The 13,797-nt window shown below is 39.3% G+C and overlaps 1 protein-coding gene across 12 annotated transcripts in view; it reads right to left on the bottom strand.

Annotated features, from left to right (window-relative positions):
- NTRK2 (neurotrophic receptor tyrosine kinase 2) overlaps positions 1-4,985 on the bottom strand; it is a 427,840-nt gene extending 422,855 nt beyond the window's left edge. For 8 of the 12 annotated variants that reach the window (XM_056805953.1, XM_007498890.3, XM_056805954.1 and 5 more), the window contains exons 1-2: positions 4,509-4,975; positions 3,288-3,901 (exon numbers count right to left, since the gene is read on the bottom strand). In XM_056805953.1, coding sequence (XP_056661931.1) covers positions 3,288-3,499 — 212 coding nt within the window. In that variant the 5' untranslated portion in view covers positions 3,500-3,901; positions 4,509-4,975. Of the gene's footprint in view, positions 1-3,287; positions 3,902-4,393 lie in introns of all 12 variants that reach the window. The other 4 variants (XM_007498888.3, XM_056805955.1, XM_007498889.3 and 1 more) reach the window with 4 other exon arrangements.
- Positions 4,986-13,797: the final 8,812 nt, after the last annotated feature.

Raw genomic sequence — 13,797 nt, 5'->3', positions numbered from 1 at the left:
GTATGATCCTGAACAAGTCACTGAACTCTGTTTGCCTCAGTTCTTCGTGTATAAACTAAGCTGGAGAAGGAAATAGCAATTTGCCCAGTATCTATGCCAAGAAAACCCCAAAAGCGGTCATGAAGAGTCAGACATGACTGAAATGTCTGAACAATAATAATGACAAATAATAAAATTATCTAAGGCAGATTTGGATGTCCAGTTATATTTTATTTCATTGAATAGGGTGTGTTCTAGAAAATAAAATATTTTATTTAAGATCTCAAAATCAAAAGACTGAGATGAAAGTATTTCACTAAATCAACAAGAAGAACTTGATTTTCTCTTATGTATATTAAATATCTATATATTGGGTTTTCTTAAACTGAAGTATACCTGTGATTTCTGCCTAAGTTGGGGTTAGGAAAAAAAAAAGGAAAAGAAAATCCATTTGAATTATAGTCACTTAAAAAAAAAAAACTGCTTTATTCCCTGAAGTGTTGTTAGTTATTCACATAGTGTTAATGGGAAATAGTATAAAAGTTGATATGGTAATAGGAAGGATGTTTGCATAAAATGTTCATAAAGGGAGTCAAATGAAAAAGAAATAACTCATTATAAGCTTTATACCAGAATCAAAATAAAATCTTACATCCTGAAATATGTGTAGGTATATGGTATAGGGGTATACTCCTCATTTTCTTGTGTTAAAGAACTCTGGCTACATACTTGGTCTCTTACTTTTCATTTTTAACACTAATTATTACTTTAAAACAGTGATGTTTGTTATTTTTGTAGATTTTACTCACATTTTGTTGTTTGATATTTCAGCCTTAAATACCCCTCTCCCAGCCCAAAAAAAAAGCTAAATGTGAGACTTTAGCACCATGCTAAAAAGGGAGACTTCTTTTTTTCAAAAGGATTTTGGGTACACTACAGTGACTTTCAATAACCTGTCAATGTAATGCTACTTAATTGGTAATGGGACCTAGTGTTCATTGAGGAATAAAAATGAAAAAAAAATACCAAATGAAGAACCCAGCAGTGAAAAGAAAAACCAGGTAACCTGGTATAAGTTTTGAAGGTCAAACAAACTTCCAGTCTTGTGTTTATTTTTTAACTTCTAAAGAGTAGTACATTTCAAATGATTCTGTATTGCATTCTACAAAGAAACATAATTTACTGTCATACAAATGAGGAAACTAAGGCATCAAGAGGTTAACTGATTGAGGCAAGGCCATACAAAATTAGGCAGCAGATCAAAGAATAGAACTCTCAATTTTCAAAACTTCCAGGCCTCAGATCTAACCAATAGATCCTAAAGAATTCCTTTCCTATGTCCTTATCTTTATAGTGTCCTTACTATCCCACCCCTACTTCCCTGCATTTTAAAGGAATCTGCAAATCTAAAGGAATATAAATCATAGAATACAATCAACAAAATGCTTCCATGGAATGGATAATAGTGAAAATAGCTTTGTTTAAAATAAAGAGCATATTAAAAAATTTAAACCCTGCCTTTGTAAATAAAAGAGGCAGAATGTTTTAAATATGAACTCATTTCAGGAGCCTCTATGTCAGTAAAAATCAAACATATAGAATATTGGCCAGCTATGACTACTACAAGTTAAGATGCATTTTAATTATTGGCTTTTATGTCTTTTTCTTTTCAATTAAGAGCTGAAAAAAATTACTAAAGGTCAAGATCCTTCACCAATGCCTTCTTTTCAAATTGGTCCCATATTATCCTCCAACAAAGGAGAAAAGACATTTCCAAAAACTTCATGACACTTCAGAATAAAGGGAAAAAAAAGCATATTCAAATCGTATATACGTTTCTTCTTCTTCCTTAGGAAGAAATATTTAAATTTTAATTCTTTTGGTAAGCACACATATATTTTCAATGTTATACTAACACCAAGAAACTACTGCACCAGCATAGTATAGCTAGAACACTTATTTTGGTCCACTATACTTGTCAAAGAGATGGAGATCTTACAGTATTAAGTATCCTTTCCTATTTGACCCTCATATTAACAGAAAACTTAAATTAAATTAAGCCTGAAAATTCCTTTTCTTTCTGGTGGAGCCTTAAAATAAGGGTGCCATAGAATACGTGAAACAAGAAACAACCAAGCTAGGAAAAATAAAATTAGGAGAACTCTATACTACTATTCAAAGACTATTTCCCCCTCCCCTCAATATGAAATATGTATACTACCAGCCAGAAGGCCTCTGACCAAACCCTATTTTCAGGAGGTCCTTCTTCTAGTCTAAAAGTCAAAAGAAAGATAGGAGTAAATATCCTATTATGGATTCTAAAATGAATTAGTGAATCTTTGAATGTATTCATCTAACAGAGGTGATCAAGGACTGGGAAGTAGAAGAGATGAATTCATTAGAGTTTAACAGTGACTTCTGATAGAATAACATGGAATGGGATATGAGAGTAAATAATTTGGCTTCCCAACAAAATCTTTAAAGCTAGAAAATGTCTAGTGTCACCGTTCTTATGCTAACACTCATCTATGCACTAACACAGTTTTATCATCCAACTTATTCTCAGGAAATTGTTCAATGGGCAATTAAGATTTATAATCTAAATGGTCTCAAAATTATATCTCTGGGAAGTCAAGTCTAAATTAAATCAGAGGAGGCTTTTAGGCTTCCAACATCACATTTTCCCTTTTGAGCAAGTGCATTTCAATACACAGAACTTCTCCTCTTACAGATCATTTTCAAAATTGTCCCTAGGCACAATCTCCCAGGCAAAATTTGATCCATGGAAATGAAATATGAAAACTGGTTAACTCCAAAACTTAAAGAAGGAATACTAACCTCCTTTAACAGATTTCAGAAAGTTCATTATTTTTTTTTCCAGAGGTCTCTTGCTTTCTGTAAAGAATTGTTCTACTTTCTTTTTTACATAACACACATGCTACCTTATAAAGGATTATAGGACGACCCAAAAAAGAAAATCAAACTTATAATGAACATACAAGTCCTTGAAATGTATATTTGTGTACATATATATATTTAACATAGCATAGCAATGTAGATTTTTAAAAAACTCATTTTAAAAGGAAAACATTACTCTCCTGATATGTTCCTGATTAAAGAATTTGCTAGGATAATGACAGATGTCTCTAATAGTCATCTGCTTCAGGTGCAGGTTTGACATAGAGTTCACCCACAGAGGGTTACCTGGCAGGCCATTTTTGTTGTTGTTGTTTTTCGTTTGGGGGTGGGGGGCGTATTGCAGGGAAGGTAAATGTTGACTAAGGAAGGAATAAGTAGCAGGTACTTACATTTCGGTAATGTTCTCTGGATCAGGGCTGTTTGATTCCAGCCTAGGAAAGGCCATGATACCGGGAGAAGGATTGCTGCACCAGATCCGAGTGGTACTGCATGAGCAGGATGTGGGGCAAGCCTGGGAGCCCCTCCAGAAGACCAGAACCAACCAGCAGAAGCCCAAGAGGCGCGCCATGCCCGGTCCATGACACTTCTTCCAGGACAACATCCCTAACCACTGAAGCCAGCCAGAATTCAAAGGTTGTCAACCCTCCCCAACACCCTCCCACCCCGCCCCCCGCCCCCCTCTTCAAGAGCCTCCTGCTGCCCCCGACCGTCCTGTTCCCACCGGGTAGTTCTTAATTCTACTCCAGGCACGCTGTGCGTCTCTGGGATCCCGGTGTGCACTGCTCAAAGCGGCGAGAGCAGCTGGGGCATCTTGAGCCTCTTCACAGGGGGCACTACTGAAGCTGCTGCCGCTGTAGCATATCCACGCGCCTTCTGTGGGTGGGGATTCAGTTGCCCTTCCTGGGGGCTCACGCCTGTGCCAAATCCGGGATGAAGACAGCGGAGCTGAGTTCTGAGCAGAAGGAAGATGTGAAGCGGAAGATGCAGCCGCAGCACCTTGAGGCTGTGAGGCAAACACATATACTGATGAGATGGAGAAGGGGACCAGTGTTGTTTGTGACGGACATGCTCCCTCCCACAACTCCATCCAACCCGTAGTGCCACCCCTAGGGGTGGGTCGTGGCCCCGATCCCTGGGGGAAAGGAGACCCGATGCCACTCACACAGGGGATGCTCCCGCACCTCCCGCTGCGGGCCATGGGGAGACAACTGGATCCCCAGGAACGGGAGCCCTCAAACCCAAGCACATTAAAGAACGGGGGACACCCCTCAGCGACTTCATGCTGGGAGAGAGAAGACGCGGTTCTGGGGCAAAGCTGAGCCCCGGCCTCAGGAGGTAGCGACAGCGCCTTCGCAACGGGTCTCCCCCAGATGATGCTGCAAAATCTATAGCCGCCGCTGTGGTGCCAGCTCAGGGAGTGGGGAGCCAGGGCAGTGGAGCCCCACGCAGCGCAGACCCGGCGGCCCGGGCAGGTGGCTGTACGCAGCCGTCCTACCTGGGGGAGCCGCCGGGGCTGCTCCTGTTCCCCTACCCCTCCTGCTGTCACCCTGCGGGCAGGCAAGGAGCCGAGGTGGGGACAGCGGCCCCGGGAGCAGCAGCGAGCTCCTCACCCAGACAGACGGAGTCCGGCGGCAGCGGCGGCGGCGCCTCTCGCCCGACTCAGTGCTCCCGGCGGGAGGCTCTGTCCTCCTCCTCGCACAGCCGAGGATGAAGCAGCCCCAGCTCCCGCTCCAGCCCAATTCCAGGAGCCCCCGCCGCTGCCGCCACTGCTACTGCTGGCTAAGTGACGTGGGGGCTGACGCAGAGCAGGGGCAGAAACTCCAGAAAATTAGTCTGAAATCCAAAAAAAAAATAATTAAAAAAAAAAAAAACACCCAACCACACAAACCCACAACACCCTCAAGACAAAAGCAACGGAGGGGGGGGGGGAGGAGAAAGGGGGGGCGGGAAAAGAAAGAGGGGAGGTACTGCTGCTACTGCCCAGATCCAGATAGCACTAAGCATGTGGGAGTACACACACACACACACACACACACACGCACGCACACACGCAGAGCAGCCGCGTCCACGCGTCTACACACATTCACTCAGTATATACGTATGTCGCTGAATATAAATTATTTGGTACAGATGAGATGATAGATTATAGACTGCTCTTATATCCCCTTTTCCAATCTCTTATCCACCCTGTCTTTTCTCTTAGTAGCATCACCTATTTCTCTTTCTTCATCCACCTTTGCCCTCTCTCTGTCCTTTCCTTCCCATTTCTGCCTTAAGTCACTGAGAGTGAGGTCCGAAGGTGAAAAAATCACGTATACGTTTAAATCTGTGAACTTGCTCTGGAACCCAGTTTAACACCCCAGTGTAAGACTGCTTGTGGTTAAATCCCCCCTCCCCCCCTCCACACACACACTTCAGCCTGTGAGGATTATCTAAAATCAATTCAGGGCTTTAGATAAATAAGAGTTTTTTGTTTGTTTGTTTGTTTTTGTTTTTCCCTATCATCCCCATTACTCAAGAGAGAAAACGCTAGACTCTAGGAGCAGCCTGTAGGAGAAAACGCAGTTGGCTTGGCATCTTTTGGTTTCCCTGTGAGCTTTGCAGCAACTTTGGCCTATAGCCCCGGTTATTTTATGTTATTTGAACTGGCAGGCTGAAATGAGTCCTACTTGGGAAACAAACCGGCGTTCCGAGGCAATGCCATTAATAAGCACCACGCCAATCCTTCCAAGGGAGATCTCTCCTAAGCTTACCTTCGCCCCACCTCCACCGGGATTATGTGCACATTCAGTGTGTGTGTGTGTGTGTGTGTGTGTGTGTGTGTGTGTGTGTGTGTGTGTGTGTGTGCGTGTGTCAGTGTGTGCGCTCCCAAATCTAAGCCTTAGCTGCTTATAGATAAAGAAAACTGCCCTGGGAACACGGCTTATGAAAAATAATCGTGTCCTCCATGATTGTGTAATGAAATGTAATCGTTTCAAAGGCTCAGGTATATGACGAATGGGTGGCATCAGCATGCCAGGTCTAAGAATGCTCCCCCCCGTCCCCCCCCCCCCATCCATGGCTCTTAGAGGGGGTATTTTTTTTTTCCGCAGTAATTTGAAAGGAAGCAAGGAAAAGCCACCGCAGTGCCTGAGACGTCTGAAGGCCCGAGCGCCCCCGTGCGGGAAAGAATTCTCATGCATTGCCTTGGAAAAGCAGTCGATGCTACTGAGAGAGGTTGCAGCAGTCTGTTTGCTCCTGCGCCAGATGCGTGCCCAGCGGTGCCTTACGCTGCTGTGAGCTTCCCTGAGCGACTCTTGACTGTTCTGCTCATTTGTCTCCTCCACAGCCCCCAGCCCCAAAATTCGTGCAGGCCATAGCAGAATCCAAAGCAGAGGGTTGTGATTAGGACCCAGGTATGGAAGACTGTTAAAAGATGTGAGCTAAATTCTGAACCATCCGTTGCACTTTGGTTATCAATCAAAAATCCAATACAGTGAAAACTGGTCATAAAACTGGTCAGTTATTCAAGCTGGAAGTGAGGAGAATATAGGGGAAAGGCCAGGAATCAGAGTGGATCCTTGGATAGCTAGTTATTTCAGAAAACGGAGAGGAAAAGGAAAACATAAGAACTGTCAATAAAGTGAGGTAACACTCCCTCATTCCCAGTCCTTGGGGCTTTGCTTTTGCACTGAAGGGCTTGCTTAGGGTATTGAAAAATTGCAATAAATTTAACCCCAGGCTCTATTTTTTTTTTAATTTGGTATCTCTCCTCTTATTCGCTGTTACTCAGCTGGGCCTGCCTTTGGGTGGTTTATATGTTAGTTCATTTATTCCTGTAAAAGGAATGCTCATCTGGGAGCAAGAAAAAACAAACAAACATGGGTTAAATCCTAGACACTAACTTTGTGATCCTAGGCAAATCACAGAAATCTCCCTCAGTTTGGGTTTCTTCAATTATAAAATGGGACTAATAATAGCTGTACTCCTTGACTCAGAGGGTTGTTTCTGGGCTCAAATGGATAGCAGTAAGTAAAATAATTTGAAGATTATTTAAATGTCAGTTATTGTTATTACACATAACCCTATGAAAATAATAGGATTTAATGGTCAAATAACAGGAAAGAGCCACTCAAAAATTTTTTTTTTTATTTAAAGGATAAGAAAACTAAACTTTCAAGGAAATAGTTGCTCACTCATGGCACATAGGAAGTAAAAAAGAAATTCAAACATAGGTTATAACACTCCCAATCCAACACCTTTTTTCCACTTCATATTTTTGTAACATTGCTTTGCCGTAGTTCTCCTAGCTCATTAATCCTTCTTAGTCTTTTTTCATATACTAACACGTATGCATAGGTGTACGCTAAGACTGTCTTATGCCCTCTTCTCTCTCTACATCCTTTCCCTTGGTTATTTTATCAGCTGCCATATGTTCAATTATGCCCCCTTATTTCCACATCCCCTCGTCAAAACAAATTTGTATTTCATCTATATATCTTGAATTTGTTTCCTCATGAAATGCATCTCTCCTGAGGTCAAGAACTATTTTACTTTTTTATTTTTTTGTACAGCGTATAATACAATGCCTGTTACATGGTAACTCGATGAATTTTTGTGGTAGCAAAGAATTTTAAACAAAACAGAGTTGCTCATTGATTGCAAAAGGGCTAAACAAATTGGGATACATAAATGAAATAGAACAGTATCATGTTGTAAGGAATAATATATATGATGAATACTGAGGAGCATGAAAAAGACTCACAGAATCTGATAAAATTTAAGTTAGAACCAGGAAAACAATATATACAGTAACTACAACAATGTCAATAGAAAGAACAACAAAACAATGAAAACTGAATACTGTGAAATTATGACCAAGCTTGGCCCTAAAGAAGAGATTTGAGAAGACATCTTCTCCCACCTCTTTGCAGAGACAGGATATTATGTATGAAATACTGCATATAGCATCAGACTTTAAAAAGTATATGTCGAATAGTTTTGCTAATATTTCCTCCCTCTTTTTTATTTTTTTATTCTAAAGGATAACTCCCTAGGAGGAAGAATAGGGAGAGAGATGGTAGGAAGTTACATATAATATATTAAAATGATATAAAACAAAAAATACCTATAAAATTATTTTAAAAAGAAAAAATGGTTTTTGTTTAAGTGGGCCTAAGCAGATGTTCCTCTAAAATATAATATGGAGGCAAATGATTTCATCCCTCTCACTCCCCAACATAAAGTTGGAAGAGTTTCCTTCGTACTATGTTCTCTTGTGTGCAGAAAGAATATATTCTGTTTCCAAGAGGCCAAACATTTTTCTAATAATATCTCTTATGAATAATAATAATATCATAGCAATAACTCAAATTTATAGAGTACATTAAAATCTACAAAGCACTCACCTCCCCCAACAGGTCTATGAAGCAAGTAGCTGAGTGTTATTGTCCCCATTTTATGACATAAAGCAATCAAAAAAGACAATTGCCTTCATTTTAATATTTATCATACAAGCACTTATTAATGAGATGATACCAGAAGAGTCTGTATCATTAAGCTGACACATCATGTCCTCTGAGTTCCCATCAAACATATCAATCATTCAAGGCTCACAAGGGATAAAACCTGAAAATTTGGGGTGTGGCTATTCAGTCACTAAAATGCTGCTTTAATGGGTATGCCACTGGAGGTGGCAGGGAAGGTAGGGAATGAAGAGTTGGGGACAGGGCAAGATGGAGGCAGATTACATGTGGATCTTACTGTGCTGGTCTGTAGTCAGAGACTGGCCCCAACTGGACTGTAGCAAGCTGTCCTGACAGCATGTTCATGAAGCCACACTACCCCAAGGCAGTCATTTTGGATTTCCATTCTCTCTTTGATCTCTGCCATAAGATGTAAATAACGTTGACCACAGACATTTGCTAGTCTGGGCGAATTTATTGGGAATTGGTAAATATCATCATGCTGATTGAAGTTTTGACACTCAACAGCTTCTCATCTCCTCACTGCCTCTCCCCTCTGATTGGAGGGCTAGATGATGGAGAGGTAAATTCCTCCCAAAGCCTTTCTTCATTGAGTGCTTTGAGAACTCTTTCAGAACTCCTCAGGTAACTCTTCACGTTCTATTAGCAACTCTGCTAGGTCTGGACACCATTGAACATCACACCCCCTTAACTGTCTCTGACTCACCTTTTTCAGCTTTCCTTTATATGTAGCCTTCCCCAATTATATCATAAGCTCCTTGAAGGCAGGATTTGTCTTTCTTTCTTATTTCCATCCCCATGGCCTAACACAGTGCCTGGCATGTAGCAGTACTTAATAAATGTGAACTGAATTGAATTAAATTGTACTGCATACTCTAAAGAAGAAGCAAGTAGGAGGATAAAGGATTCCAAAGAAAAGAATGATATATTTGACATAGTGTGTTTTTCCAAAAGACTATGTCTGGCTGGAGCCTGGAAGCTCAAAAAAAAAAGTAAGGAGAATTCATCTTTTTGTACCACTTTTTAGAGCAAAGAAAGAGAGTTTATTTCAGAAACATATCTAAGCCATGAGCTCTGGCATAGACATGAAGGAGTGGATAGAATTTGGTTTACCAAATTAGAAATCTGGTTACCAAATAGAATTTGGTTTACCACATTACTCCACCACTGCAACATAGCAGAGGAAATAGCAATCCAGCTTTGGAGTCTGGAAGACTTGGGTTTGAATTTTGCTTTTGATACATATAGTCTTGGTGAAACTGGAAAAGTCACTTAACCTCTCAGTGTCCCCAAGCAACTGTATGATTGTAAGTTATAGAGCAGGCAACGATCTCTATCAGTTCCTTCGCAGGAAATCACCAATACTAATGACATTCTGTTGACAGAACCTTTAGAAAACCAGTTCCCTCTTTTTCAGGATAAAGCATGGGAAGAGTGGAGGAATACATACAGACATATATATATATATATATATATATATATATATATATATATATATATATATATATGAGAATATATGTATACACTTATGAATATCTTTTCTGAGTGAACTCTGGATAAAGAGCTCCCTTTTGGGGTAGCTAGGTAGTCCAGTAGATGGAGCATCAGACCTGGAGTTGAGAGGACTTGGGTTCAAATCTGGCCTCAGACAATTCCTAGCTATGTGACTCTGTGTAAGTCACTCAACCCTGGGTGCCTAGCCCGTATCAATTTTCTCTCTTTGAATTGATACTAAGATAAAACATAAGGGTTAAAAATATATAACTCCATCTATCAATAGAGATAGATGTACTGTAATTGCTTCAATATATGATCATAGAAAGTTGCTTAAAGCACTAAGCAATTAAGTGGATTTGCCTCATACCTTTCTCAAGAACATTCTATTGTACTACATTGTTCTCTAATCTGGTCACATAGCCAGCAGTGCTGGTCATTAGTCCTGCCTACAAATACCACATAGAATTATGGAAAGGAAATTGCCTTATGAAGGCAGGACTTGAATCCAAGATTTCCTTACTCTAAGGCAGGCTTGTTATCCACTGTCTCTCATGGACGGATATATATATATATATATATATATATATATATATATATATGTGTGTGTATATACACAATTATACACATGTACAAATAGACCCACATACATATATTCGTTATATTATAATAGCTTATTTTTTAAAACAACAAAGTGCTTCAAGAATTTTATTTTATTGATATACAAAATATCCCTCCAAGGGAAGAGATTGGATCCTCCCCTCATTATACAAATGAGGAAATACTCCCAGCAATATAAATTACTTCACCCTTTTTGTGTCTGTTTCTTCATCTCTAAAATGAGGAGGTTGAACTTGATGGTTTTTCAGGTTGTTTACAATTCTAAATCTACACTCCAGGGCAAGTCCCTGGAAAAACAAAACAATTGTTTTATCAGTGAAAAACTGAGGGAAAAGGTAAACAATTGTTTTGTTTTTCCAGGGACTTGCCCAAGATCCCTGGCATGGCTGGGCCCAAGATAAAGATTTGTAATCTTTTAATCATGTGGACTAGATATTATGTTTCCTTTATTTTTAAGTTGTTCCCCACTACCACCAATTTTTTGTTCAATTCTATAAACATTCTATAAACACAATTGGAGAGAATAAATTTATTTTAAAAATAACTTTTTTTTTCAAAATTTAATACCAGAGATGTTAACTGAGTCCAGGATTTCACAACTGCGAACTGATGGTAGATAGATGATTATTAAAGTGACCCAGCAGCTTTTGTAACTAACTTTTAGATTTAGATATCCTATCATACCTAGTTGAAATGCCTTTGTTCCTTTGACTGACTGATAAATAGGCCTCTCACATTAGTTCACACCTCTGATGAGATGATTCCATTGAGATATGTACTCCTCTGATAAAAGAATCACAGTGTAACATCTTGTCAGTTAATTTATGTGGAGTGATTGATTTTTCACCATCCCCTTATTTATCTAAGGGTATCAACTCCTCTTAGTCAATTTTCTATACTTCCAGCCCAAAGATCATCCTCCTTGACTGAAAAAACTGATGGATAACTAAGAATTAAACAGTTCCCACCTCTGCCTATTGTTCATTCTCATCAGCCCATCTATTTCCTTGTAGCAGTTCTATTCCTCTTTTAATCCTCCTCTTCTAAAAATCCCCTTCCTGTTGACTTTGAATTTTTTTTTTGCCAGGTTCAGCTCAAATTAAGTTTTAATACATGAATACTATGCTGGACTCATTCCAGAATTTTGCATTCATCTTCTTTTGCCTAGCTTTTTTGTACATTCCTTTAAAATATCTAAATGGGTTGAGGAATTCCAGGTGCATCCACATCAGTCTCAATGGGCAGTCTCCCATTTTCCTACCCATTAGAACTGTTTCTCTTTGTGTCTCCAGAATTTCATTTCTGAGACCTTTCAGTCCCACCTTTGCTGATTTTTCCTGTAGAATAATAGTATAATCACTCCAGGGAAACTCTCTGTGGCTGGGGACACCCTCTTTTGGCATGACTATACCTACTGTTAGACTGTCTTCTCAGCCAGTCTCTTTCTCTGTCTTCTGTGTCACAGCTGTGTCACAGCTGATTAATGCTAGAAAGTACTCCCCCCAAAATGTGGCGAACAATGACTATAACAACATAAGTAAAAACAACACTAGAATGCTAACTAAATAAAAAGTTAGACCAAGAAGTCAAACTTGAGTGACTTGTCAAAGATTACAGAACTGAAATGTCAGAGGAAGGATTCAAATCCATGTGTTTCCTTACCCCAAGTCCAGAACTCTCTCCACTGTGTCACATAACTTCTCCTCTCCTGTTCCGGCAATTGCTGAGAATTTCATCCTCTATTTTTAATGTTTTGTCAATCAAGAACTCATTGTTCTTTAGGTGTCACACTTTTAGCTATATGTGTTTCTCTTTCCCCCTCAAATTCAAGGTTAAAGCCCACCCAGTCAGGATGCCAAACTTCTTCCTTGGTTTTCACTCCATTTCTTAGAGACCTCATTGTTCTATGACCTTAAGTTCTGAAATTCAAATTCTGTTCCTTTGTCACCATCTTTATAGATCATTGTTGACTTCTTGTTTTCTCCACAAATCACCACCTTCTTTTTAAAAGGAAAGAATAGAATATATGTACCCCATCTCAGAATCTTTAGTTTCCTATCTATAAGCTCTATTCCACAAGTGTTACTTGAACTCTAAATTCAGATAAAAATTCTTATAAGCTATAAAAAAGAGGTAATATAACATAGTAAAGAAAACAAGGGAGGAAATTGATCTTGGGGAATCAATTCAAGCCTTCTGTGCCTTAATTAAAGAACTAGCAAGGAGTAAACACTAAATTGGAATTCAGGAGACCTGAGTTTGTGATTCTTAGCTCTGACATAAACTAGCTAAGAGATCCTAATCAAGGAATCTAATTTCTCAGAACTTCTGTCTCCTTTGCCAAAAAATTGGCACAGTAATATTTGTATTGTCTGTCCCAGGATATTGTGAGGAAAGCATATTATAATCAATATATCATAATTAATCTACAAGGACTTATTAAGTGCCTACTATGTGCCAAGGTTGCTATGCACTAAGGATATCAATACAATAAATGAAATGTTCATAATGAGCTAACATGCAAGGAGGGAAATTCATAAAGCACAATAGAAATTCAAGTTATTATCAATTGATGTCAGCAGCTATTTGTTAAATGCCTACTGTGTTCCAGGTACCACTGCTTGGGGTACAGAGACAAAAACCATATAGTTTCTGACTTTTAGGGAACAACATGTACATGTTTAAGTATACATATAAAACACACATACCCACAAAATCTTTTCTAAAGGAAAAGGGAACTAGCAATTGAGTTAGGATCAGGAAAAGTCTCCTGTAGAAAGTGATACATTATAAATATGAGCTGTTTCCACATTAAAAAGAGAAGGAAGGGGGCAGCTAGGTAGCTCAGTGGATTGAAAATTAGCCCTATAGACCAGAAGTCCTGGGTTCAAATCTAGCCTCAGATCAAATCAGGCCTAGCTGTGTGACCCTGGGCAAATCACTTAACACCCATTGTCTGGCCCTTATCACTCTTCTGCCTTGGAACCAATATACAGTATTGATTCCAAGATGGAAGGTAAGGGTTTAAAAAAAAGAAAGAGAGAGAAAGAAAACATTATTTGTCCCCTTCTATTTTGTAGGGCTCTTAGGATGACTAATTAAATATTGTGTTTTGATGACTTTGAGATTTCTTGGGACAAAACATAATGGCTTGAAAGGGGAATTTGTTGCTTTTAATATACAATCATAAAATATCATACTAGGTGGACTAGTTTCCAACTCACTGTTGGAGGAATGTGAAAAAATTGGTTTCATATTTAGCAGTGACCTATTATATGCAGGAAAGAGAAAGTTAAGAAAACTCAAGGGAAAAGTGTGA

This window comes from Monodelphis domestica, chromosome 7 (genome assembly GCF_027887165.1).
Source record: "Monodelphis domestica isolate mMonDom1 chromosome 7, mMonDom1.pri, whole genome shotgun sequence".
NCBI classification, from domain to species: Eukaryota; Metazoa; Chordata; class Mammalia; order Didelphimorphia; family Didelphidae; genus Monodelphis; species Monodelphis domestica.
This window is presented reverse-complemented; position numbering and strand designations above follow the sequence as displayed.